This window comes from Oryx dammah, unplaced genomic scaffold (assembly GCF_014754425.2).
Source record: "Oryx dammah isolate SB20612 unplaced genomic scaffold, SCBI_Odam_1.1 HiC_scaffold_19, whole genome shotgun sequence".
NCBI lineage: Eukaryota > Metazoa > Chordata > Mammalia > Artiodactyla > Bovidae > Oryx > Oryx dammah.
Window position 1 is genome coordinate 28,901,165 of NW_024070203.1, and position 27,289 is coordinate 28,928,453.

Below are 27,289 nucleotides of genomic sequence, written 5' to 3' on the forward strand. Positions count from 1 at the left end.
GGCACTTAGCAAGCCCTCAACAAACTTTTGTCCGAAACAATGAACAAATGAGCAGCTACGGGGTAGTTTAATTTCCTCCTTCTCCTTTAAATACTCGCCAAGTAGACCCACCTGGATTATAAATCCGCAGGACTAGATAGAGGGCGTTCAGTCTCGCCATTGGCCGGAATATTTGTCGTTGCTGCTGGCAACCACTGTTCCCCACCAGTCGTGTTGTCGGCCCGGCCCGGCCCCGCCCCTCTCCGCCCCGCCTCCGAGACAGCAAGCTTCTACGCAGTGGTGGAAAACTATGCTTGCCCTTTAAGCGGCGGGGCTTCTGGTCAACTTCGTCGGCGGCCGCCGGAAGGGGAAGTTTCGCGGCCGAACTCTCCCTTGCTGGTCCGAATTCGGTGGCGCCACGTCCGCCGGTCCCCGCCTTCTGCACCGGGGGCTGGGGCGGCTTCCGCCTGGACATTTTCCACTCGCAGAGCAGGCCGCGTCGTGAGGGGGCCGGGACGGGGAGTCGGGCGGCTGTGCGCATCCCGGCCACCGAAGAGACGAAGATGTCGGACATCGGGGACTGGTTTAGGAGCATCCCGACCATCACGCGCTATTGGTTCGCCGCCACCGTCGCGGTGCCCTTAGTCGGCAAACTCGGTCTCATCAGCCCGGCCTATTTCTTCCTCTGGCCCGAAGCCTTCCTCTATCGCTTTCAGGTACTGACCGACAACGGGGCAAGTGGCGCCTACAGACCCCAGGTGGCCCCGCCGCGGCGGAGCGTAGACTGGCCGGTTGCGGACGCGCGGTGCCTGGTGGGATTTGTAGTGCAGAGGCTCCCGCGGTTTAGGGCGGGGTCCTTTGGTCCGGGGGTCGGGTGGACGGACGGGTGGACTGCTTTGCCAAAGCGTCCGAGCTTCGGCCTGGATTGCTGGAGACACGGAGGCTCCAGGGTTTGGCCCGGTGGGAAGGGACTGATTTTGTCCTTCTCTTAAGATTGTGCTCCCCGCCCTCTGGGCTCCCAGAAGGCTCCACTGGGAAGGTAAGACTGCTAAGTTGTGGATCTGTGGGACGCCAGTGAGTGGCAGGCTGGGGCCACCTGGAGCACTTGCCCTCCGACCTCGCTCTGCCATCCACGTGGGTGGCATGTGGACGTCGCCTTGCTCAACCACCGGTCGAGTTCTTTTTATGTTAATTAAGTTTCTTCCCGGCAGGAGTGATTTGAAAGTCCGAGGTGCAAAGAGTGAGTCTGTTTGTGTGTCTCCCAAGTCCTTAGTATCTGGCAGGTCGTAGTTGAATTTATGAAGGACCGAGTAAAGAGTAAATTGCTCCAGAAATGGAATCTTTTTTTTTTTTTTTTTAAAGCATTAAGGAAACAGTCCAGGGTAATATTCCTAGTAAGCGAATATTAGTTTTCTGGAGGTTTATCTTTATTCACCGGATTCTGTGATTTAAATCTTTAATCAGTGCAGGTCGGATACTAAGATCTGACATTAATTTCAACACATTGTTTGGACTGTGGGTAACTCTCTAGTCTTCTCTCTCTTCACTGGCTATTTCTTAGTTTTCTTTGCTGGTTCCTCATCTTCCTGATCTTTAAATACTGTGGTGTACCCCAGGCCCTCTTTCCTATATTCTCCCTAGCTGCAGGTGATCTCGTTTAGTTCATGGCTTTAAATCATTTCTAAAAGCTGGAGTTTCTCAAATACAAATGTACATACTTTCAGTCCAGATCTGTCTCACTTCCAGACTTGTACGCCCAACCATATACTTGAAATGACTACTTAGATGACTAACAGACATCACACACTTAATGTGTCCAACACTATACCCTTTCCCCTAGAAGTTAATAGCAACTCCATTTTTATAGGAGCTCAAGCTAATAGTCATGGAGTCATCTTTGACTTCTCTCACATCCCACAGTCTGTTAGCAAATTCTGTTTACTTTACACAAATATCCAGAATGCAGTCCCTTTTTATTCTCTGTTGCAAGCCATTATCATACCAGCCTGGTTCCTTTCAGTTTTAACTCTAGACAGTTAGAGTGATCCTTTTAAAACATAAATCCATGTCCTGTCAGTCTTCTGCCCAGATTCTTTTAATGTCTTCTGAACTGATTGAGTAAAGTTCAATCCTTGGGCCTGCAAGGCCCCCTACTGCCTCTCTGAGCTCATCTCCTCCTACTCTTCACCTTGTACATTAGGTTCCACAGTGGGATCTTTCCTGTTTCTTCAGCACCTAACGCCATCCCTCCTCAGGACATTTGCACATGATGTTTCTCTGCTTGAGTACGATAAACATAGTTTACCTCTTTACCTCCTTCAAGTCTGCCCAAATGCCACCTTATTGGCATTTATGATTGCCCTAAAATAGTGTCTCTCCTTCAGTCTGTCTCCTTTACCGATAATTTTTCTTGCTGCATATCACTCCTTGATGTCCGTCAGCCTGCTTTCCTTCAGAGAATAAAACTCCACAAGCACCACTTGTCTTATGTACCACTCTGTTACCTGGATCCGTGTTTGGCACATAGCAAGTGTTTACTTATTGGTTGAATGCATGGAACCAGTGCTGGGCACTAGGGGTACAACAGTGAACAGGAAGAAAATAAGAGAGAGGCATGCGATGGTGACTTTGATAGAGTATTCTAGAAAGGCCTCAGAGAGTATATTTGAACTGAAATCTGAAAGATGAGCCAGTTTTGGGACGATGTGGCTCTGGAGACAGTCTTTGCAAGAAGAAGAAAAAATAAGTGAAAGGCTTAGAGGCAGGAATTAGAATCAGGAAAAAGACTGAATGGTTAGTGCAGAGTCAGTGGGAGGGATGAGGATTAGTAGGGAGGACAGAGAGATAGCCGGGGGTAAGTACAATAAAGCAAAGATGGAAAAGTAGGCTGGGGCTTTGTGGTTGAACTTTAATTTGAAGGCACTAGAAAGGCAGAGCCTTTTGAGTAAAGGACTGAAATATTCTCTTGGCTACTCTTTAGGGGGTGAGGGGAGGCCCTAGTGGCTCAACAGTAAAGAATCTGCCTGCAATGCAGGATTCGATCCCTTCATCAGGAAGATTGCCTGGAGAAGGAAGGGGCATCCCACTCCAGTATTCTTGCCAGGAAAATCCCATGGACAAAGGAGCCTGGCAGGCTACAGTCCCTTGGGTCACAAGAGAGTCAGACACAACTTAGCGACTAAACAGCTCTGTGGGATGGACTTGGTGTTGTGAAAGGTGGCAAGGGAGGGCTAGGTAACAGGACCAGAGAGATAAGTTAGAATGCAAGAAAGATGGTGATTTGGATCAGGGTGTCTCAGAGATAGAAGTGGATAGGTTTGGAGTTGGAGTGGGCAGGATTGCAGCCTCATGGATGTAAAGGGTGAATGGGTGAAGAAGCAGGTCTCGAAGAGGTCACTGTTTTCACAGGAGCAACTGAGTCGCTGGTGGAGCTCTTTTCTGAGATTGGGAATGTTTAGGGAGGCCGAGTTTTGGGGGTGGAGGAGGGTATGATAAAGAGTTATATTCTGGCCATAGTAAGTCTAAAGATCCTGTAGGCATCTGGGTGAAGTTCAGTAAGGCAGTTGGGTATTAGAGGATAATCTGAGTGTGCAGCCAGAATTGCATATTCTTTTCTATTTGTTTTGGTGAAATGTTTGTTGCCTGGGTGAATGCTGTGCACTTTGTGCCCAGTGGCATGTTAGGTAATGTGCAGCGGTCATAAATGATCGTAAATAGTAAATGGGCCTAAATGAGAAGGGCCTAGTCAAAACTGGCTCTTTGGCTCTCCTTGCAAAACCTTGGTTACTCCTGTAGTCAGCTTAGGAAAAGCAAGTCTTTCTAATAGACTGTGCCAGGTCGCTTCAGTTGTGTCCGACTCTGCATGGACTGTAGCCCACCAGGCTCCTCTTCTGCGTTGGTAGGTGGGTTCTTTACCACTAGCGCCATCTGGGAAGCCCTCTAATAGATTCCAGGTGTATAATGTTAAAAACGGTGAACTGATCAGAAAGGTCATCGTTCATGTCACACTTTGCATAGTTTTCCCACCTTCCTTGGGTTATTTCTTGTGGGCTTGTTATCCTGAGAAACGGGGGAAGCTGTTGGCAGCAGGAGGCAGGACCGTACGCTGACTGCCCAGGTGTGGAGAGACCAGTATCTGTCCTTTCTTTCTGCTGCTCTGACTCCTGCTCTTTCTGAACAAGTTTAGCTTGCAGACCCACCTGGAGGAGCTCATTTCAGCTGAAGCAGTTGAAGGAAACACCACATCTGAGAGACTGATGGATGGAGGCAAACAGTGTGTGATGTGCTTTCTGCAAGAGGCTCATTTTTTTCTTCAAAAGCTGCATCTTTGAACAACTTGGGGATGGTCGATTTAAAATTGTGAATTCATGTTGGAAGTGAGAAAGGCTACTTTTCCTCCTTATCCGTGGGTTTCCTGTGAGAAGCTTGTTGGTTTGGAACTCTGACATTTGTAACGTCGGTTTCTTAGTCTGGGTAGATGGAAAGGGGTAGGTATGTGTTAAGACTCACTGTACTGTTGTCCACAGTTCTTCATCCTTCACATCTCACACCCATCAATCAGCTAGTCCACAGGGATGAAATGGCTCCATATTGGTCCCTGATTAACTGGAAGAGAGATGGCAATTTGCTGCTGCCCTTGTGGTTTCTGAAGTGTCTTTCAGGGCTCCCTGCACGGGGATGTTTCATTTCTTTGGGCAAAATAACATCACCGCCTTACATCTGTGTTGGCTTCTTCATAGTTTACCTCGTTGAGCCCCCACAGTCATCCTGAGGTCAGTGTTATCCCAGCTGATAGACAGCTGCCGTTTCAGTTTTTATTTTGGTGAGTTTCAGATAGTTCTCTTAACTCCTTTGCATATCTACCAAAATACAGAGTGAAGTATTTAACAAAACATTTTTGAGCATGATTTCTTTCTAACCAGGCATAGCAAGTTATTGTTCCTTCTCTGTGAGGGTAGAAAGACTGTGGATTTCAAGCAGTTGAGTCATGGTCCCCAGGCCTGGCTCAACCCCCTTGCTAGTGGCATGCCCCCAGGAAAGCTGTTTGTCCTCTTTGAGTATCGGTTTCTTCACTGAAAGTGTGTTAGTCTCTCAGTCGTGTCCGACTCTGTGACCCCCCATGGATTATATAGCCCACCAGGATCCTGGAATCCTGGTGGCAAGGGAATTGCCAGGATGTCCTTGCCAGGATTCCCCAGGCAAGAATTCTGGAGTAGATTGCCATTTCCTTCTCTAGGAGATCTTCCGACCCAGGGATCGAACCTGGGTCTCCCACATTGCACGCAGACTCTTTACTGTCTGAGCCACCAGGGGAAGCCCTCTCTTCACTGAAAGTGGGGATAATTTATAAGTTAACTCTGTTGTCACTCCATTGATTATGACATGCTCCTCTAATAGTTTTTGGAAGAGTAGGAAAGTACAAATTACACTAAATGAATGTATTGATTATAAGGCACATCCTAATTTTGGAAACAAAAATGATTATCTTCAGTTCGAGGAAAAATGTTATCTACTTCATGCCTCTCTTATATAAAAACACGGAAAAATGTTTGTGAGGTGCCCAGTAAATAGTCTGGTGGATAATCGATTAAAAAATAGTGCCTATTTTTATTAGCCAATTTCTCCCTTTGCTGCCTTCTCTCCTTGAGCAGTAATATTCTAATTTTAATCTGTAATTGAAATGTAACTGTGTAATGCTGAGTTATTTTCCTGTTCTTTTGGTCCTGTTAAAAGCATCCTGACTGGAAATGAGAAGATACGAACTCTCAATTTTTCTTAATTTGTTTCCAGGAATAATAAGACCTGGCACCAGCCAAGTCGGTGTTCAGGCCTGGTAGCATATTTGCCAGGCTTTTGCTCACGATATTGCATTTAGCCTGATGACAGCAAGCGTAGCGGATTGACACCTGAGTTTGTTGGGGAAGCATTATGTATACACACAACTGGAAGGGGAATAAACTTGGTCTGGGGGCTGAGCATAGAAGCAGCTTCAGGGTTTGGATTTAGAAGTTTAGTGGCAAGTGTTCTGGTATGTACAGTTTTTAAATCTTTCCTTTGCAGTGCTCTCCACATTACACGGTTCTGCCGTGGTCTGTAGCTAAGGTTACCCATTAGCTCACAGCTCCATTTTAAAACTTTTTGTTGAGTTACAGTATACAAGCAGGATATACGTGTATATATGGGCTTCCCTGGTGGCTCAGCTGGTAAAAAAAAATCTGCCTGCTATGTGGGAGACCTGGATTCATTCCCTGGGTTGGGAAGATTCCCTGGAGAAGGGAAAGGCTACCCACTCAGTCCATGGGGTCCCAAAGAGTCGGACACAACTGAGCGACTTTCACTTTCATATATATATGTAAAATAATTGCCTTGTAGCTAGCAACCAGATCAAGACACAGAATATTGCCAGCATCCCCCAAAACCTTCCGACTGCTCCCTTCTGGTCACTCTCATCTCCAGGGGTAACTACTGTCTTCACTTTTGATGCTGTAGATGGTTTTTTCTTAACTTGTCCATAAATGAAATTACATAAATATTTATTTTTGTGTGTCTAGCCTCTTTTCAGCAGTTTGAGAGTCACCCACATTGTTGTGCATGCTTACAGACTGCTCACTCTTATATTGTTCCCTTGTGTGAACACACCACCGTTTATTTACCCTTTCTTCTGGTAACAGGGTTTTGGGGGGAGTTCTGGCTTTGGCTAGGATGAACAGTGGACACTTCTTGGTGAACATAAGTATACATGTATACCTAGGAGTAGAATTGATGACCGCTGTAGCTAGTTTAAAGTCCACAATTGAAATTGAGTGCCTTTCATTTGTTTTTCTTGCCTGTCTAGTGTTCCCTTCCCCATCCCCTTTCCCCCGCCTCCCCCCGCCCCAAAAAAGGAAAAGCTGGAATTTGCTAATACCAGCATTTGGCACATGGGTGCTCTTCTTTCTTACCTACGTGATGACCCATGTAGAATTTTTTTTTTTTTAACTCCTAATCAACCAGTCCTTACTGTTGCAGACAATTTTTTGTTTCTGATAGTTAAAAAAACAAAAACAAAAAACTACCCTAGGCTCTGGATGGCATTTGTAATGTTTTCAGTAGCACATTGGCACGTTGTTTGGGAGATTTTCATTCGAGCATAGTTGAACTAAACACTCATCAGAAGTTGCTGGACCAGTAGCTGACGCTGATGAACAGTGTCTGGTGTTTCTTTGAAGGCCTCTATGCCAGGGAGCATGTGGGTTTCTTGCCCTCGTTAAGTGAGGAACTCTGGGCATGATACCTCAACTCTAATGAGGGGCCTAGCTTTCCTCTTGAAAAGGTGAGTGGTGATGCTTCCTGCCTTGGGGTTTCCACAGAGTTAAAATAAGATGCTTGCCTGTAAATCCCATGCCCTTTGCACTGCCTCTGGCTGCGTCTTAGGGATCAGGGGATCAGTGCAGGCTTTCTAGGGTCGAAAAAGTGCCTTTACCACTCCTAGCCCTGAAAATAAAGCCATTTCCTTATACTAACTGTCTCCATACCCATTAGAGGAGAGGACAGCATTTAGTTGGCTACGTTGTTCAACGGGAATTTCAAAAATATATTACATTGTGTCCTGAAATGATGAACTATCTCCTGGTGTTTTCATATTATAATTTTAAAGTAATATAAAGATAATTCCAAGTCCCTTAGGTCAGTGAGAGCAAGTATAACTCAAGGGTAAGCTTAATGAACTGGGAAAAAAAGTACAGTATTTTGACAGTTGCTGATTTCCAAGGCACAGGTGCACACAGTGGCTAAGAATAGTGTCGTGTCGTCAGTGTTAATGAAAAATGTAGTCAGAAAAACCTGGAGGTGTCTTTTCCAAAATCAGGCCTCGAGTAACGTAGAAGAATGTGGGGGTAGATTAAAATGGGAATTTGTAAAAACCAGGTCAGCACGTGTCTTTTAAAAGATATTGTAATGATAGTACACCCACACTTTTTTTTTTTTTTTTGGTAAAGCACTTTTTTCATCTACTTTCTTAATTGCAAGCTTTGACAAAATCTGAGTCAAGGAAGGAGAGAGTCAAAGACAAATGTCACAGAGTAGATGAAGATGCAGACTCAAAGGTCGAGACATTTCCAAGGCCCCACAGGTTCCTAAGAGCCAAGGCCACAGCTCACTTGCTTCTGGCCTTTTACCCCCAGTGTTTTTCTGAAGCAGAGAGTGTGAATTTGTGGGCTTGCTCTTAGTTCATTTGAGGATTCTACAAGCAGTATAGTAGTACTGAAAATTTTTACCAGTTTTAATTATACCTCATAATAATGATGTCACTTGTGAGAGGCGTTGTAAAAATAGGAGCTTAGTGTCATAAACTCCAGAGTCTGGCTGTCTGGGACAAACTTTTCTTAGTTCTACCAGTTATTAGCTATTGCTTAACCTTTTTTCATCCTGTTGCCTCATCTATAAAATCCACCTCTTGAATGCACATGAACACAATAGCACATTATTATTTTTTTTAAACCATTGACCAAAATGGATAAAACCAATGAGGATGTCATTCCTCTTTTACAATGGAAACTGCGGCTGAAGAGTGATAACATGTAAGCCCTGGCTGAAATCTCTTGTCTTTTCAAATCATTTCCAGGGCTCTTTCCGTCTAACTGTTCCGTTTCTGTGATAAAATTGTGAACAAACCCAGATGAATTTTAACCTCCGTTGTTTTACTGGTTTAAGCACAGGGTTGCTGGAAAGTGACTTTTCACTGTATGAAAAGTGCATTTTCCCCCACTGGGAATGAAGCTCAGAGGGTTACAGCCCTGTACTTGGAGAATGTGACCTGCCAGCCATGCCTGGCCAGGCCCCATGACAAATGCCCTCTGTTCTAGCCACACCCAGATTATTAGCCGTACCCATTCATTTATTGTACTCTCACAGTTCTTTGAGAGTTTGTACTCATTTTTCTGAGACCAAAGTTCCCTTCCTTGTGCCCACTCTTGCTTCTTTGAACAGGCTCCCCATTATTGAGACCTCCTTGATGTAAGGACCCCAGCGTTCATACTCATGCAGTAAGACACACAGCTGTCAAGCCAAAAGCCAGCGTTATGATGGCTTTTCCAAAAGTCTGGGAAGGCTGCCATCTTCAACCACTACCATTTGATGTTCTGGAGGTGTTAGCCAGTAAATTAGACAAGAATAAAATACAAAATGTTATTTACAGGCTTCCCTGATAGCTCAGTTGGTAACGAATCTGCCTGCAATGCAAGAGACCCCGGTTTGATTCCTGGGTCTGGAAGATCTGCTAGAGAAAGGGTAGGCTACCCACTCCAGTATTCTTGGGCTTTCCTTGCTCAGCTAGTAAAGAATCTGCCTGCAATGCAGGAGAGCTGGGTTCAGTCCCTGGGTTGAGCAGATCCTCTGGAGAAAGGAAAGGCTATCTGCTCTAGTATTCTGGCCTGGAGAATTCCATGGACTGTGTAGTCCATGGGGTTGCAAAGAGCTGGACATGACTGAGCGACTGTCACTCAGAGTTGAGTACTTGGACTGCATTGAGAGCTTGGGGTCTTACCCACTGGGCCACCAGGGAAGTCCTGACACTGTAATTCCGTTTAAAATTTTTTTTTTTTTTTTTTTTTTTGGCCACAGTATTCGGAATCTTGGGCTTCCGGTGGCGTGAGTGGTAAAGAACCCACCTGCTAATTAATGCAGGAGATGTGAGAGACGCTGGGTTGGGTAGATCCCCTGGAGGAGGGCATGGCACCCCACTCCAGTATTCTTGCTTGGAGAATCCCATGGACAGAAGAGCCTGGCGGGCTGCAGTCCAGGGGGTCACAAGTGTCGGACACGACTGAAACTCTTAGCATGCAGCTCACATTTGGGATCTTAGTTCCCCCAACCAGGGATTGGATCCATGCCCCCTTCAGTGGAAGCGCAGATTCTTAACTGCTGGACCACCAGGGAAGTGCCCTGTAATTCATTTGTGATAGGCATAGCTGTAAGCCTGATCCTAATAAGGATTAGCCATATACTTCTGTTGTATTGATTGTTTTCAATTTGTCTAGAAGTATTTATTGTTTGTTAAATGATGCCATCTTAACTCCATGGACTTGCAGGTTGATGGGACTGTAGCTGATGAAACTTTTCTTCAGTTGTTTTCTTAAATTATATTGATGATAGCTCTTGTCAGTGAGGAGAATGTTTTGCAAGGGTTAATTTTGTTAAAAGAGAAAAAAAAACCTCAGCTTAGAGAAACTAACAGCTGTGTTTTGTTTTGGTCTGGACAGATTTGGAGGCCAATCACTGCTACCTTTTACTTCCCTGTGGGCCCAGGCACTGGATTTCTTTATTTGGTCAATTTGTACTTCTTATATCAGTACTCTACTCGACTGGAAACAGGTATGTCATCCTGGTTTGTTTAAGTGTTGTTTTTGTCTGTTTTGCTAATCCGTGTATTTATGTAGTAGAGGAATTTTGAGGGCAGTTAGCATATATAAAGAAATGACTCAGGACTTCCTGGTGGTCCAGTGTCTAGGAGTGAGCACTTTCATTGCTGGGGGCCCAGGTTCAATCCCTGGTCAGGGAACTAAGATCCCACAAGCCACGCAGTATGGCCAAAAAAAAAAAGAAATGGCATAATGATGTAAACTTTCAGTAAGTAGTAACTGTGCCAGGACTCTACAAGGCACTTAGATTGTTTGATTTTTAATCCCCACAGGAGCATCGTGTGGGGTGTCAGCAGCAGCGTCACCATTTTATAGGTGACAGAGATACAAGGGCAGAAGTTTCCACATTTTGTTCATATCCTGTGTGGCAAGGTGGTATACCTCTCACTTATTGTGACATCTCCTTCATTTCTGTCACATGGCAATCCCTGTTTTTTAAGGCACAGTTGGGCTGAAGTGTATACATCTCCTAAATTGGTGTTGAAAAACACTACTTTAAGTGAAACACTCAACTTTAAAAAAAAATTAATTTGTTTATTTTAATTGGAGGCTAATTACTTTATAATATTGTGATTTTTGCCATACATTGACATAAATCAGAGAAGGCAATGGAAACCCACTCCAGTACTCTTGCCTGGAAAATCCCATGGACGGAGGAGCCTGGTAGGCTGCAGTCCATGGGGTCGCTAAGAGTCGGACATGACTGAATGACTTCACTTTCACTTTTCACTTTCATGCATTGGAGAAGGAAATGGCAACCCACTCCAGTGTTCTCGTCTGGAGAATCCCAGGGACGGGGGAGCCTGGTGGGCTGCCATCTATGGGTTCGTACAGAGTCGGACATGACTGAAGCGATTTAGCAGTAGCAGCAGACATAAATCAGTCATGAGGAAACACTCAACTTTTAAAAAATATACAGCTAGGATTTATTTATTTTTTGCCATACTGCGTGGCATGTGGGATCTTAGTCCGCCAACCAGGGACTGAACCCAGGTCCCCTGCATTGGAACCGTGGAGTCTTAACCACTGGATTGCCCGGGAAGTCCTTAGAGGCATTAAAAAAAATATATTTATTTTGGCTGTGTTGGGTCTTAGCTGCGGAACGTGGACTTATTTGCCCCACAGCATGTAAGATCTTAGTTCCCTGACCAGGAATCGAACCCATGTCCCTCAAATTGGAAGGCAAATTCTCAACCACTAGACCACCAGGGAAGTCCCCTGAGAGGCATTTTTAAAAACAACTTTATTGGTCTGTAATTCATATACCATATAGTTCCACCCATTTAAGGTGTATAACTCAGTGGATACTCACAGAGCTGTGCAGGCATTGCTGTAATCCATTTTAGAACATTTCATCACTGTAGCCGTTCCCCATTTCTGTTCAGTCTCATTTCCCCGACCCTGCTGCAGCCCTCAGGCAACCACTCACCTGTGTTCTGCCTCTTTTCTTATAAATGGAATCATATAATTGGCAGTCTCTTGTATGACTGGCTTCTTTCACTTAACATGGTGTTTTCAAGGTTCTTCCATGTAGTATTTATGATTAGCACTTCATTCCTTTTTTTTTATTTTAAAAAATTATTTTAAAAAAATATTTACCTGGCTATACTGGGTTAGTTGCAGCATTCGAGATCTTTAGTTGTGCCATGTGGGATCTGGTTCTCCAACCAGGGATGGAACCGGAGCTCCCTGCATTGGGAGTGCCGAGTCTTAATTGGGAGTCCAGTCTTCTCTAGACCACGAGGGAAGTCCCTCTTCATTTCTTCTTATTGCCAAGTTAAGATGCTGTTGTATGGATTTACCACATTTTGTTGTTCCATTCATAAGTTGATGGACATTTGAGTTGTTTTCTCTTCTTTGCAGTTATGAATAATGCTATACAAGCATTCATGTAGAGAGGAACTTTTGAGATCTTTTGATTTAACCCTCTCAATTCACAGACAAGAAAACAATGGTCTGGAGAGGTGGTACAAAGCTGTTTGAGAAACACAGCTAGGACTGGAACCTAGTTTACTGACCCCCGTCTGCCTTCCACCATACAGTTTTCAAGATAACATTGCGACAAAATGTTTGCCACCTGCATTTTTTCCTGCTTGGCTATTTTAAGTATCTAGCAGTGTTGGCTGGTTTATAAGGATTCTGATGTGAAACTAGAAGACTGCAATTTGAGGACCAGTTAATTTGTAAATTTCCAGTTGCAAGCTTGCCAAATAATACAGTACTGTAGTTTATGTAATTACAGTATTTTAAATATTCAATCTAAAGAATCCTTAGAAATCACAAAGCCAAAACCACAGCAAAAGAAGCACAGCTGTTTCTAGAATTTAGAGATTTTGTGAAGAGTTTCAGCTCTGATAGATACATCATCCTGATCCCCTCCCATTAAGCATCCTTCAAACTGTGGCTAGAGTGTGCCTTTGAGGTGGGGTGGGAGGTGGATAAGGAAAAGAGAAGCGACTTTTGCCTGAAATCTAGTTTCTTTTAGGTAGAGTTTCTTTCTGCCTTTCTGATACTTGTTAGGTTGTTGTTGTTACTTTATTTTTGTCTGTTTATTGGCTGCGGTGAGTACTCATAGCTGCGCTTGGGCTTTCTCTAGTTGCAGTGAGCAGGGGCAACATCGTTGTGGTGCGTGGACTTCTCATTGCGGTGGCTTCTCTTGTCGCAGTCCACGGGCCTAGAGCATGTGGGCTCAGTGGTTGTGGCACAGGCTTAGTTGCTCCACGGCACGTGGGATCTTCCCAGACCAGGGATCTAACCAGTGTCTCCTGCGGTGGCAGGCAGATTCCTTACTGTTGGATCACAAGGGAAGCCCGAATTTTTTCCCTGGTAGCTGAGAGGTTAAAGCGTCTGCCTGCAATGGAGGAGACCTGGGTTCGATCCCTGGGTTGGGAAGATCCCCTGGAGAAGGAAATGGCAACCCACTCCAGTATTCTGGCCTGGAGAATCCCATGGACAGAGGAGCCTGGTGGGCTACAGTCCACGGGGTCGCAAAGAGTCGGACATGACTGAGCGACTTCACTTTCACTTAAAAAATGGTAGGTTTTACTGGCTGGTTTCCATTTACAGTTATTAGAAAGTATTGGCTGCATTTCCCATGTTGCACAGTGTCCCCTCGAGCCTGTTTTGCACCGAGTAGCATGTGCCTTCTGCCCCTCAGCTCCCTGTTGCCCCCCACAACTAGTGACCACCAGTTTGTCCTCTGCCTCGGCGAGTCTGCTTCTCTTCGGTTATGTTCACTAGTTTCTTGTATTTTTTTAGCTTGTTAGGGTTATTTTTATATGATGGGATGTGGAGGGGAGGGGAAGTGGCCGAGATAGAGAGACCTTGACCTCTTTCGATTCTTTCCTCTGCCCCTCTCCTAGTCTGCCAGCGGGAGGCGTGAGGACCATCCTCAGAAGGGAAAGCGGGGCTCATGTCCATTTTTCAGCCTAGTAATAAGACAGAGCCTAGGACGTGGTGTAGTGGAAAGAACCCTTAACTAATGGTTAGACTTCACTCTGCTTCTAAAAGCCAGGTGGCTTTGGTCAGGTAGCTGTACTTCCTTGTCTGTAAAAAGGGGGTATAGGTCTTCTCCTCCTCCCTCACTTGGGGGAGGAGGAGGAAGAATCAAGGCTGCGGAAAGGTGTGACTTTCCGCTACTCTCCACTCCCCACCATCGTTGTCCTTTGCTAGAGTGTGAGCTCCTGGAAGGTGGAGACTGAATCGTCTCAGTAAGCCCAGTGCTGGACCGAGAGGTAGTGTGTGTAAGTACAGCCTCGTGGGGAGGAGTCACAACGGTAGGCAGTATGGACGTGATTCCTCCTGACAGAGCTTACGGGCAAATGGGTGAAGAAGGGATGAACCAGGCAATCACAAATGCACCTCCATCTCGTGATGAGAGCTGAGAAGGAAAGTTCAGCAAGCAGGCTGTGAGGGGCTTCGCAGTAGCTGTGACTGCACTGTCCTCCCTTTGGATCTCTCCTGGCTCCTGCCAGTCAAGCAGAGTATGTAACGGACTGGAATTCAGTCAAGAGGGCACAGATTAGCCATGATAACCTGGGTGACTTTACTTCAGGGCTTTACTGCAGACGTGGTTTTAGGTTTTAAAAAAATGTTCTTTTGCTTCTGAGGAGTGATTTAAAAATATTCTCATGTTTTTACTTCCTCTATAGTTTTTTGAAGTATTTCTCAACATTGAAGTTTCTTTGTTCTGAAATTCCGAACCATGACATTTGACTTATTTTTGTTTCCAGGAGCTTTTGATGGGAGGCCAGCAGACTATTTATTCATGCTCCTCTTCAACTGGATTTGCATTGTGGTATCCTTTCATCTGTTATTTGGGGCCAGAAATAACCAGTTTTGTTTTCTTTTTTTTTTAGGTTTGGGGAAATAGGCAGTAATCTGTAGAACGTTTCCGGTGGTAGTCATTTGCATCTGTATTTACTGTAGTTAATAATTAAGAATCGTTAAAGTTCTTTCCAGTAGTGGCTGTAAGTCACATAGCCCCAGAGTGATGCCTTCTCTTGCTGTTGTCTTTGTAGGGTTTTTCCACATTTGGTTGAGTTTTATTACCGTCCCCTCTTCTCATCCCCAGTTCTCTGTGTTCTCGGGTGTGCCAGCTTGTTGACTGCAGCACAAAGAGATTCCGTGCCATGAGACAGCTTTTGAAAGCTGCGGTCCTTATCAGAAAACTAATTTATAGCCAGCATCCTTTCCTGACTTCAGTGCCGTCCAGTAATTCAGTCCCTCTGTGAGGGCCCGGCGGGCCTCTCTGCTCGCTGTATGTCGGCCGCGGTTGTCAGCAGCCTTGCAACTGACTTTCCCAGGTGGTGAGTGCGGCAGAAGGGGCTTGTCAGCTCCAGCCCGGTGCAGAGTTGGTGAGGTCAGAATGGCTCTGGGGCTCAGCGTCCACTGAAACCTGACCAAGAGCCTGAAAAGTGTGGCACTTTGCACGCCCTTTCCCTTCCTCTAAGGGAAGAGAAAAAGCTTGTTTTGGACTTCACCTGTGCTGGGGAGCGCTGAATGAGAGTAGAAGCACTAGCTATTTCACAGGGCACAGGCCCCTCCATCTGCTAATTGCAGTGGCAAAGCACAGAGGACACAAGCGACCAAACTGAATCATGGGCCAAAGCAATTGATTTCTAGTTTCTTCATCATTGGAAAGTCTAATAACATGCTCACAGTGACGGTGATTAGATACCTTTGTGTTCTGGGTTGTTTTAAGCAACCTGAACTATAGAGAAGTGTTTTTCCTTCTGGAAACTGGAATGAAATGAACTTTTATTAGGTGTGGAATGATGTATTTGTGTCTGATCTTTAACTTGATGAACCAAGATTACTGGCTTAGCAATGGATATGCAGGTAAGTGTCCCTTGAAACTATTTGCCCTTTCGTATGTTTCAGATTTATTGTTAATGGCCTTCGACAGAAGTTTAAACTTCAAAAGAAGTTTCAGTTGCATTACATTGCAATAATTACATGGTATTTTGAAGATTCTAACGTGAGTTACTTAAATCATTACTTTCCTTGCTTATTTCTGGTTTCTTTCCAGAAATGTGCATATACATGGATGTGTATTTTTTTTAATTGAGAATACACCAAAAGTAAAGCTTTTTGCATACTTTTTTTAAGTAACAGAACTTGACCCTGGTATTTCTGAATCTATCCCAAATAATGTAATTGTATTTTATTAGAGGATTTTAAAGCATGCATTGCATGTTTAAGTAAAAGGGCCAATTTATAATTGTGGTGAGTTGAGTTTCTTTTCTGCATTTTGAATAACCATGTGAGAATTTATTTGGAGGAGAGAGGTTAAAAACAAAAAAAAGATGGATTCACGCTAAGCCTCTGTTTTTAGCCTTATCTTTACATGTTCACTTCTTTTGTTGCAGTTGCTGATGATTCCTCTGATCATGTCAGTGCTTTATGTCTGGGCCCAGCTGAATCGAGACATGATTGTGTCATTTTGGTTTGGAACACGATTTAAGGTACTCTAACCTAGTTGGAAAAAAAATCTCGCTCTTCCGCCCAGAGATGTACTTTCTGACATGTCCGGCAGAGGTCGCTGCAGAGCAGTAAACCATCGGCAGGCCCCTTCTCCCCTCCTCAGCTCCCCTGGGTTTCTTGAGTCAATCCCGCCTCCTTTGCTGACCTCACTCCCTCTGGACCTCAGGCCCCTCAGGCGTGTGTCCTGAGTGATCTCATGGATGTGAGTGTGGTGGAGGGAGGGAAGGAAGGATACTCAGATGGAGCCCTCCCTTTAAAAATCTCATCAATTCCCCTGTTAGGTATTTTACACTTAAGCTGTAACAGATTGGTTTTTTGCCCCCCCACCCCCACCCCCCAACACTTCCCTTTGTGCCTCCTCTCACAATTTTCCACCTGTAACGTCGTTTTGATTTTCTTCCTTGTGTAAATCCTGCCCATTCTTAATCTGAGTTGTGACTGAACATATTTCTTCCTCTCCTGCCTGGAGTTGGTCTTGCCTTTGGGCTTCTGAAATATTTTGTATTCTTCTTACAGTCCTTACCACATTCTGCCTTCAAGTTATTGATATGCAACCCTTTCTTTCCCAGTTTGTGATATTTTTGTAACTCCTTTAGCTCTTAATGGCATCCCACTCCAGTACTCTTGCCTGGAAAATCCCATGGACACAGGAGCCTGGTGGGCTGCAGTCCATGGGGTCGCTAAGAGTCGGACACGACTGAGCGACTTCACTTTCACTTTTCACCTTCATGCACTGGAGAAGGAAATGGCAACCCACTCCAGTATTCTTGCCTGGAGAATCCCAGGGACGGGGGAGCCTGGTGGGCCGCCGTCCATGGGGTCGCACAGAGTCGACACTACTGAAGCGACTTAGCAGCAGCAGCAACAGCAGCATAATGTCTTGACTCTGTTAAGGGGTGTTAACCTCAGGTAAATAGGCCGCCAGATATATCTCCAGCCAAGACGAGTTTACTGGGGACCGATAGAGAGCTTCTATAGCCATGGCAAGCCACATCCTGGTCCCTGCACCCGGTAGTAGGAGAGTGCTTTTATAGAGAGGAAAAGGAAGTCAGGAGGGCTGTGATAAACAAAGCTTTTCATTGGCTGAATCCTTATAAGGAAAGAAGTCTGTTTTCTTCCTGTTGGGCTCAGCTGATGAAACAGGACGTGAGAGCTCCCCCTTCTGGTCTCCCAACCCTACTTAATTGAGGTTTGCTGTTTATAAAATTTTCACAGGGGCTCAAATGTTGAATGCATCTGGAGAGCTGTCTTATTTGGGAGAGTATTAGTTCAAGATACTGATGTATAATTTGATAAGAATTCAAAGTAACCATGAAATATGTAAAAGGAGAACCCAAAACAATGAGCTGTTTTATAGTTGATTGGTAACAATTTGCTGGCTGGAGCCTTCCTGTGAATCTTATTATGGACCATTTTTTTATTAGCATCCACAGGCCATTCATCTACTTTCTAAAGCTGTTTGTTATAATTCAATAGGTCCTGTATTACATCTGAAAACTATGAGCAACGTACTGTCTCTCCAGTTGCTAACATATGAATAAGTATAATTTTAGATGGAAAGTTTCAAGTATACTAGGAGTGATGCTAGATTGAGCTAAGGAATTTTTGCAGTGACTTTCCAAAGGATGTATAAAAACCCTTGTCAGGACAACCTTACCCAGTTCAGCCCCCTGGCAACTGTATCCTCTGCAGGTGTAGTTATTCATGTTTCTGTATATTCTCTCCTAGGCTTGTTATTTACCTTGGGTTATCCTTGGATTCAACTATATCATTGGAGGCTCGTAAGTGATAGATTTATTTAATTTCAAATTAACCCTTGGAAGACTTCCATTATTCTTTATGTTCCTTCCCTAATCTTTATAACACTTTGAAGATTCTCAGCATTGATGACACTTTTGAAATAATCTCATTTGGATGTAATTGATTAAAATTGCAGGGTTTTAAGCACATTTAACACTGAATGGTTTTTTGTTGCTGTTAGTTTGTTGTCATAGGATAGCTTCCATATATGTGTTTTTGAATAAATATTTATTTCCGGATTCACTGTCCAGATTGAGCAAGTATAGACCTAATTTTATCTGAGCTGTCTCCTCTGTGCATAAAATTCATGTTTTTATTTTTAAGGCATTTCCAAAACGCCTTGGAAACTGTTCACCAGTCATAAGAATGCACAGATTCTCAGATGGGAAGTTTTGTCAGTGGTTTGATAGTACGAAAGTTTGGGCCAAACGGGGTCAAATTTCTAGTCTGGAATTAGACCCGAGGCTTAGGAAAACCTTGAAAGGATCCATTCAGAATTTCAGAAGGAGGATTTCAAGATGCAGCTCTTCTAAGAACTCCTATTTCTTATACTTCAAAATATTTTTAATGTTTTAAAACAGATTTTGATAGTACTAGTTCTTAACCTGATGATGTCTTTGCTCTGTGGGGTTCTGACTTCCGCTGTGTAGCCCTAGGCAGAAGGGAATGAGTTGGGTAAACAGACTCTGTTTAGAGCAGAGCGAGTCCTGGGCTTTGGTCTGGGAGCAGTTGTAGACATGATCGGTCCCTAACAGGAATGATGTTGCAGGCAGAGACAGAGAAGGATATGTAACAGTAGGAGTGGATCTGTAAAACCTTGAAGTGGCCTGTATGTCAGCCATGGGAAAACTGAAGAAGGGCCATGTTTATTTTAGGTTTACAAGGTGAAGGTCAGCTTTTCAGAGTGATCTCTGTGGTGTCCTGCAGTCGAGGACACAAGAGGCGAGGGAGACGTGATCCGTGGCTCCAGGAACAGGAGGAGCAGACATTTTTCATCCTTCCTTGCTCCTGTGACTCTCTCTTGCCAGCCTTCAAATATACCCCTGTTTTGCAAATATGGTGTTTGTGACTGAAAGCGTTCAGAAGCTTACAACTAACCCCCACCCCTTCCTGATGCAGGAAAGTAGCAAAAACAATGTTTTGAGAATGGGCTGGGGCTTGAAAGAGATGTCAGAGAGGCAGCTGGCCTTGAAGAGCCCAGACACCATTGGTTCAAGAGGACTGAATTTGCTTCTCATTCAGAATGTGTGTGCCCCTCAGACTGTACAAGGGCTCACTGTTGAGCTGTCACAGACTCCCAGGGACCAGAAATGAGCTGCCTCAAGGGATCTCTTCCCTCTGCTATTAGTTAAAACTTGCTGCGGCTCACTTTACTGCTTGAATGTCTTAAAACTCACTTGGCTCTCTGTTTGCAGGGTCATCAACGAGCTAATTGGAAATCTTGTCGGACATCTTTATTTCTTCCTCATGTTCAGATACCCTATGGACTTGGGGGGGAGGAATTTTCTATCCACGCCTCAGTTTTTGTAAGTGCTTCTATCCCTTCTCGTTTGACAGTCCCTATGGTCATCTGCCTCCCAATAAAGACTCCATGAGGGGTAGGAGTTCCCTCTTTGTCTGATGGAGAAAGGGTGAGCCAGCCAGGGACTTGCCTTGGTCACTCCAGGCTGAGGTCCGCTCTTCTCCTGGAGCCTTCTTCTATCTATAAAACCCCTAAATGGACTGTATGTCAGCCATGGGAAAACTCAAGAAGGGCGGTGTTTATTTTAGGATTGCAACGTGAAGGTCAGCTTTCCAGAGTAACCTCTGTGGTATCCTACAGTCAAGGACACAAGAGCCTGAATCCAGGCTCCAGGAGAAGAACAGGGAGCTGTGGGCTCTGTCGAGCGGGCGGGGCGCTCATGTGTGGCCCCAGTGTGAGCATCAGGCGGCCAGGGGGCCAGAGGTGCCAGTTTCACCCAAGGTTTCAGCTGAGGAAGGCGCTAGAGGGTGAGCAGGTTCATCGGTTAGCAGTGTGAGACATTTTCATATTTAGTATCATAGACTAGAGCGTTTAAAGGACTTTGCAGCATTAAAATGAAAGACTGGAGGGTTGTGTCCTGCTGCTTGTTGTGTTTGCAGGGTGTACTTACGGAGAAGGCTGAGGGCCCAGCTTTGGTTTGGAGGTAGACTTGGGTTGGAGTCCCATTCCCCTCATCGACCAGTTTGGATATTGGGAAAGTGACTGAGTAAATTCCCCCCAGCTTTCTTTTGAGTCTGTGAGTTGAGGGGTGGCCCTGTCTCACAGGATGGCCGGAAGTGGGGTTCACCCTCGCCAGCACAGTAGTGGGTACTCAGTAAATATAAGCTCTCTCAGCCTGACTCCTGAAGCTGAGGCGGGGGGGGTGCCCGGATTCTGATGCACACTCCCACCCACTCAGAGATGCTGACACCCTTCAGTGTGTAAGCAGTGTGACTGTCTTGTGAGGGAAGCAAATGGCTGTTGGAGAAGAGACCAGTAAAATCACCATCTGGTGTCGCAGCCGGCCTGACAGTCACTCCTGATCTCTGGTCGAGCATATGCGGTGATAGCTTGCACTTAGAAGCTTAAAAAAAAAGGCAATAAAACCCCTTTTCACATCTTGCTCATTTTAATGTTCTACAGTTTGCCATTCTTCCAAGGGGCCAATGAGGCCAGTAAAACTTGAGTGCCTCCCCCTGCCCTCACTTTCATAGGATAGAGGAAGGTATTTGAAAGTCCTTCATTGTGAAATATACAGAGAAGTACACTATTGTTGTGTATGTGTGTCTTTTTTTTTTCGTTTTTTTCTCCCCCCTTCATTAAGAGCATGAAAAGAAACTTGTTTCCCGTCTGAGTCTTGAGTTGCCTTCAGGCTAAAAAAAAAAAACCTGATGACCAATCTGCTTTCTAATTATCAAAGGACACAATAACAGCAGGCTTGGATTTTTAATCTAGGTTTATCAAGTCTGATGGCAGATGCATCATTTAAAAAAAAAAAAAACAAAACTTGTTGCTTTAGGGGGCAGCCAAGGGTTATTTTACTTTAAATGGCCATATTCTGATTTAATGGCTTGGAGACATTTCTCAGTTGTGGGCAACAACATATATGAGATTCTAGTGGCAAAACCAGCAGCCCACTGGCGCCTGCCTTCCTCATGAGCTTTCCCTGCTGGTGGAAGCCCTTCTGTGAAATTTTGCATAAAGATCAGATGACAAAATGTAGCTCCTTACAGAAGCAGTAACTGCTTTGAAATTATCATAAATCTTTGTTGATTATGTATAATTGGGTATCTTTTTATACTAATTACTTGCATTTAATTTCACTATCTGTTTAAGCAGTGGCGATGGCTTCCATATTGTCTCAGAGTCAGAAGCAAAGCAAGACAGCCCTGGTGTTGCCTTTTTTAAGTCTTCCAATTTATTATATACTTTGGAGGAATGTTATTTGTGCCAGAACGTTATGAATGTTGGGAAACCAGTGCTTGGAAATACATGTTGATTTAATGATCAAGCTGAATTTGCTGAAAAGGGAAGATGTGAATTATAGAATTCTAAGGCAGTCCATGGGGTCGCTGAGAGTCGGACACGACTCAGTGACTTCACGTTCACTTTTCACTTAAATGCGTTGGAAAAGGAAATGGCAACCCACTCCAGAGTTCTTGCCTGGAGAATCCCAGGGACGGGGGAGCCTGGTGGGCTGCCGTCTCTGGGGTCGCACAGAGTCGGACACGACTGAAGCGACTTAGCAGAAGCAGCAGCAGCAAGATGTGTCACTCTTTTGCCTTCTGCTTAGAAAAGTAGACAGGGGCTTCGCTAGCAGCCCAGTGGTTAAGAAACGCACTGGCGCTGCAGGCGGCAGAGCTTCGGTCCCTGGTTGGGTAACTAAGACCCCACATGCTGAGAGGTGTGGCCAAAAAAAAAAGATAGAGCCTCTTCTGTTATTTTTGTTTTTACAAGGGGTTTAATTGTCTTTCTGGAGAGGGAGTGTGCAGCTGACAGGGTTGATGTGTAAAGATATGAGGACTTTGGCCACTAACTGCTGTCATCTGAATCAAGCACTACATATGCTGTGGGGTGGGGTGTGAGCTCCAGAGTCAGGCTGCCTGGGTTTGAATCCTGCCTGTCACTTCAGAAGAGCGCGACTCAATTCTGCCTCAGTTTTTCCATTTATAAAATGGGGTAATAATAGTACCTGTTGTAGGGCAGTTGTGAAGATGAGATGCATTTTTAAACAAGCAGTACCCAGTGTGAGGGAAATGCCTTATGATAAAGTTGAGCTCCTTAGGCTTCCTGCTGTGGGAAAGTCACCCCTCGTGGTTTGTTTTTGGTGCCAAGTGAAAGTGAAGTCGCTCAGTCGTGTCTGACTCTTTGTGACCCCATGGACTGTAGCCTACCAGTCTCCTCAATCCATGGAATTTTCCAGGCAAGAGTAATGGAGTGGGTTGCCATTTCGTTCTCCAGGGGATCTTCCCAACCCAGGGATTAAACCTGGGTCTTCCGCATTGCAGGCAGATGCTGTACCATCTGAGCCACGAGGGAAGCCCTTGGTGCCGTGAGGGGTTTAAAATGGGCTATCAGACCACAGTCTCTGTGCTTCAAGCCAGAAATCACACCATCAGGATCTGATGAGTGGAGCAGGTGAAAATAGACGCTCAGTTGACTAATAGTCAGGAAGGGAAATAGCTGGGAAACTGCTGAGAACATAGGGTCTTGGGTTTACTCTTTCTTAGCTATTCTGTGACTCTGAATTTATTAATTTGTAAGTTGGGAAATCAGCTAACCTTTTTGGGCCTCAGCTTTCCCACCATCAATGAGATGGAAAGAATGCAGTTGGAGGACACACAGTGAATGAACTTGAAAACACACCCAAACTCCAAGACAGAAAGCCGCCTTCTCCACTGTCCCTCGAAGGACGCGAAGAACCCAGTTGCATCATGGAGATGCCGTGGTTGCGGATTTGTCCTTGGAACTGAATTTACTTAGGGTCCTTTGAGCAAGCTAGCTACATGTTTATATAAACCAAAATGCTACATAGATGGTTCTTTCTGGTTGCTGGGCTTGTGGGTGTTAACGTTTTTGTTTCCATATTTAACTGTTTCCACATAAATTGCTTTTGTAATCAGGAAAAAAAAATTTAGAGTGTGACGTTAGTGTGAAACCTTAGTTAAAAAAAAAAATCATAAATAGTGAGTGCCTTCTGTGGTCAGGGCATGGAGTCCACCAGGACTTTGGGACTGTAGCCCACCAGGCTCCTCTGTCCACGGGATTTTCCAGGCAAGAATACTGGAGGGGGTTGCCATTTCCTCCTCCAGGGGATCTTCCCACCCCAGGGATCAAACCTGTGGCTCCTGCGTTGCAGGTGAATTCTTTACCCACTGAGCCATCAGACAAAGTTAAATGAGACATTGTCCTCAGCCTCTCCGCGGCCACAGATGAACGTAACTTGATGTAATAGATGCCACGGAAACCCTGGGAAGGGAGATAAGGATGGACAACTCCGTGGAAATGACTTTGTGGTTTTCTCTCATTTTGTGTCTCGTCCACTCTGCTCCAGGTACCGTTGGCTACCCAGCAGAAGAGGAGGGGTGTCGGGGTTTGGTGTGCCCCCAGCTAGCATGAGGCGAGCGGCCGATCAGAACGGCGGAGGCGGTCGACACAACTGGGGCCAGGGCTTTCGGCTCGGGGATCAGTGAAGGAGCGGCCTCCGGCCTGCCACCAGCCTCTCCACTCAGATGATGTTTCCTCCCAGCTTGGGGTGACCTTCACCACTGAGCTCTAGCTGATGCTGTTGGATCTGACCCACACTGAATGTAGTCTTTCAGAACAAGACAAGTTTTTTAAATCCTGGAAAAAAAAAAAGAGTGTTCCTCGAGTTTCATGATTCTCATTCAAGTCCTTATTGCTAAGAAGAACAAATTATCAACTGTGCAAATTTCAGAACTGGCCGTATTACCGTTATTAGTAGTATTATTTTTTGATTTCTTTTTTTCCTTTTCCATCTGAGTGATGGGTTTTGGCAGGTCTGACTCTGCCAGCAGCAAGCTGGGTGTCTGGCATTGGGTCACCAGACCCCCGTCCATGGGCTCTTACCTCTTCCTCACACACACGTCACCTTCCCCCCACCCTCCTCCACCCCTCCCATTCCCAGCTAGAGGAGTCTGCCTGGGAAATGGTTCTGCCTCTGACCAGCTCTTTATTTATTGACCTTTGCCATGGCTTGGCCACAGAGACCTGTTCACAACGTTTCACAGTGGCAGAACTGTAACCCTAGGGCAGAAGCCAGAGCAGTGGACAAAGAGCTTCCTTGGCCTTTGGAATTGCCGTGACCTGCTGTCAGTTGTCACCGTTTGCCACCTCACCAGCTATTTTGATTAAAAAAAAAAGCACCGCTGAGTCAGTGAGGACTCCAGGTCATTATTAATGAGGCATGAGAGTCATTGCTAGGCGTTTTTTTTATCCTAAGTTAAGTGATCAAAACTCTAGTGGAGTTGAGCCTTTCACAGGGTCTGGGTTTAACCCAGGGCAGGCATCTTGTGTAAGGCGCTGTGTGCACCCAGAGTAGTGGATGTGCGTTGTGCTAGAAAGCTCTAGCTCACATTGGCCACAGGGAGACGCTCTCGTGGAAAGGCACCTGGTCATTGATCCTACTTTGTTCTCATTCTGGGTATACGTTTATTGAGTAGAGTGGAGGGGAGAACTTTAAACCCTATTTAAATTTTTTTTTTTTTGGGGGGTGGGGTAAACCAGCCCCCCATCTACGCCCCCATGGCCATATGCTTCAGTTAGTTGTGAGGAGGGTGCAGCTCCTTGTATGTAGATCTTATTTCAGGAGGTGTTATAAGCACATCTAAGTGAATCCCATAATTCTGGGTTGTAATGGCTTTAGACTCATCTGTGTTTGAAGGGCTTTTTTATTTCGAGTCATGAAGGTACATCAGACCAACTTCAACACCCACAAGTCTTCCCTGCTACCCCCCGCCCCCCTGCCAAGGTGGGCTTTTTCCATCAGAGCTAGGCTTGTCACCAAATAGTTTTTATTTTGAAGGCTATGATGTTTCCCACAGTTTTCTTGTTTTATATTTTTATTCTGAAAGTGAACTGCTAGGAGCAGTGCTGAGTGGCTGCCATACTCCCAGCCAACTAAAAAGGCTCTGAACACTGGCCCTGTGGTTCTGTACAGGAAGCACTGTGCACTAGTAGGCTGGCTTTTTGCCCCACTCTGAAGCAGTGATGTGTGTTATTCTAGGAAATGGTGATTTGAAAACAGCTCCTCAGTTTTCATGAGGCTTGTTTGCGTGTACCTCTCCATATTTAATTTATATGATAACACAGGAGATGGGGAGAATATGAACCCCAGCTGTCACGTGTTCTGCTGTTGACCTGTGGCCACAATAAAATTTACTTGTGAAATTTTAAAAGCCCTTCTTCCTATTATGTCGCCCTAGCACCCACCAACCAGGAGTGGAGACTCTGTGTGTGTGTGTGTGTGTGTGTGTGTGTGTGTGTGTGTAAGAAGAATCTCATGGTAAGTGAGCTAGAGTGGAGACTCGTGTGTGTGTGTGTGTGTGTGTAAGAAGAATCTCATGGTAAGTGAGCTAGTTTTCTGCACACCCTCTCAGCAGCTCAAATGCCCAAGAGCAACAGTATTTCTGAAGGTTCCAAGTATTGTTTAGAATTCTTCAAGGCCAAGTGTTCACTATGTTCTTCCTTTCAAGCAAATTTAAGAAGCTGATAATCTTATGAATTTTTGTCTGGATTACCTCTCAGAATAATTTCTGCTATGCAAGCTATTTGAGATTTGCTTTGGCAAGGCAAGACATGATAGTGGATTCTCTCTGTGAAAGGGAAAAGAAATCCTGATTTTGTATAGAGATTCTTTTTTTGTAACTAATCTTTTTATTGGTAAAAACTATAAATTAAAACATACAACTTGATGGTCGTCTGTCTTAAGTTTCCGTATCGCTGTTCTGCTGTCTCTTTAGATGGGATGTTGTTTATGTAGCCAGTCATCTCTCGGTGTCCAGTGTGTGTTGCTGTGATTGCGACACATTCGTTCACGTGCTGGAAAATACCTGTAGGATTCATTCTTGGAAGCAGGGTTTATAGGTTTTCATTATAATGAAGTAGGACGGGGCTTCCCTGGTGGCTCATGGTAAAGAGTCTGCCTGCCAGTGTAGAAGACATGGGTTCCATCCCTGATCAGGGAAGATCCCACATGCCACAGAGCAGCTAAACCCATCCACCACAATTACTGAGCCTGTGCTCTATAGTGCTGTGTAGAGCCCAGGAACCACAACTATTGAACCTACATGCTGCAACTACTGAAAGCTGCGTGTTCTAGAGCCTGTACTCCACAGTAAGAGCAGCCGCCATGATGAGGTGCCGTGTACGGCAACAGAGTAGTCCCTGCTTGCCACAACTAGCGAAAAGCCTGCACAGCAACGAAGACCTAGCAGAGCCATAAATAAAACTTTACATAAAAAATAACGCAGCATGCTTCAGAACATCGTATCAGGGTTTATATCTGATTGTAGTATGCTTTATGGCATTTCTGTCACCTCCACCCATGTGTCTGGGTCTTGGAGCTAGACAGAATTCACTTAATTCTCTTAATGTGAAACAACCCCGGGCTGTTTTGGAACCATCCAAGTCTAGCCCAGGTCTTATGCGGGCCTTCTTCCTTCATCACAAGTTGGGTGATGGGAAGGAACAGGGCTGTGTATCCCCATCTTCTGGTACTGGAGAAAGGCTGAAAAAATAGGAACTGCTTTGCTTGTCTTGGAGGACAGCACGTTGCCAGTATCACCATGTGCTAAGCTAGTTAGTCCCTCAGTCAGGTCCCAACTTTCTGCTTCCCCATGGACTGTAGCCCACCAGGCTACAGTCAGTCCTTGGAATTCTCCAGGCTTGAGTGGGTTGCCATTTTCTTCAGGGGATCTTCCTGACCCAGGGATCAAACCTGGATCTCCCACATTGCATGCAGATTCTTCACCATCTGAGCCACCAGGGAAGCCTGGTGTGCTGAGCTACCTTTGGAGTAACACTAATGTAATAGGTGAGGCTGCAGCTGCTAACAGTGGGATCTGCAGTCTGCTGTTTCTGAGATCCTAGCCCCTTTGAAATTTTC

At 45.1% G+C, this 27,289-nt stretch overlaps 1 protein-coding gene across 2 annotated transcripts; it reads left to right on the top strand.

The window, feature by feature from the left end:
* The first annotated feature begins 297 nt into the window (after positions 1-297).
* DERL1 (derlin 1) lies at positions 298-25,580 on the top strand. 2 transcript variants are annotated; one of them, XM_040261885.1, is made up of 8 exons: positions 298-695; positions 10,218-10,329; positions 14,609-14,673; positions 15,690-15,716; positions 16,247-16,342; positions 18,090-18,142; positions 19,577-19,687; positions 23,717-25,580. In XM_040261885.1, the coding sequence occupies exons 1-8, from the start codon at positions 543-545 to the stop codon at positions 23,853-23,855; spliced, it is 756 nt and encodes a 251-aa protein (XP_040117819.1). In that variant the 5' UTR covers positions 298-542; the 3' UTR covers positions 23,856-25,580. The 2 variants fall into 2 exon arrangements, with proteins under 2 accessions (XP_040117819.1, XP_040117820.1); XM_040261886.1 differs by lacking the exon at positions 298-695 and adding an exon at positions 835-1,018.
* Positions 25,581-27,289: the final 1,709 nt, after the last annotated feature.

Coding starts and splice junctions, on each gene's coding strand:
- DERL1 (XM_040261885.1), top strand. CDS start 543: ATGTCGGACATCGGGGACTGGTTTAGGAGCATCCCGACCATCACGCGC. Junction 15,717..16,246: donor GCTTAGCAATGGATATGCAG/GTAAGTGTCCCT, acceptor CTTTTGTTGCAG/TTGCTGATGATTCCTCTGAT. Junction 18,143..19,576: donor AACTATATCATTGGAGGCTC/GTAAGTGATAGA, acceptor CTCTGTTTGCAG/GGTCATCAACGAGCTAATTG.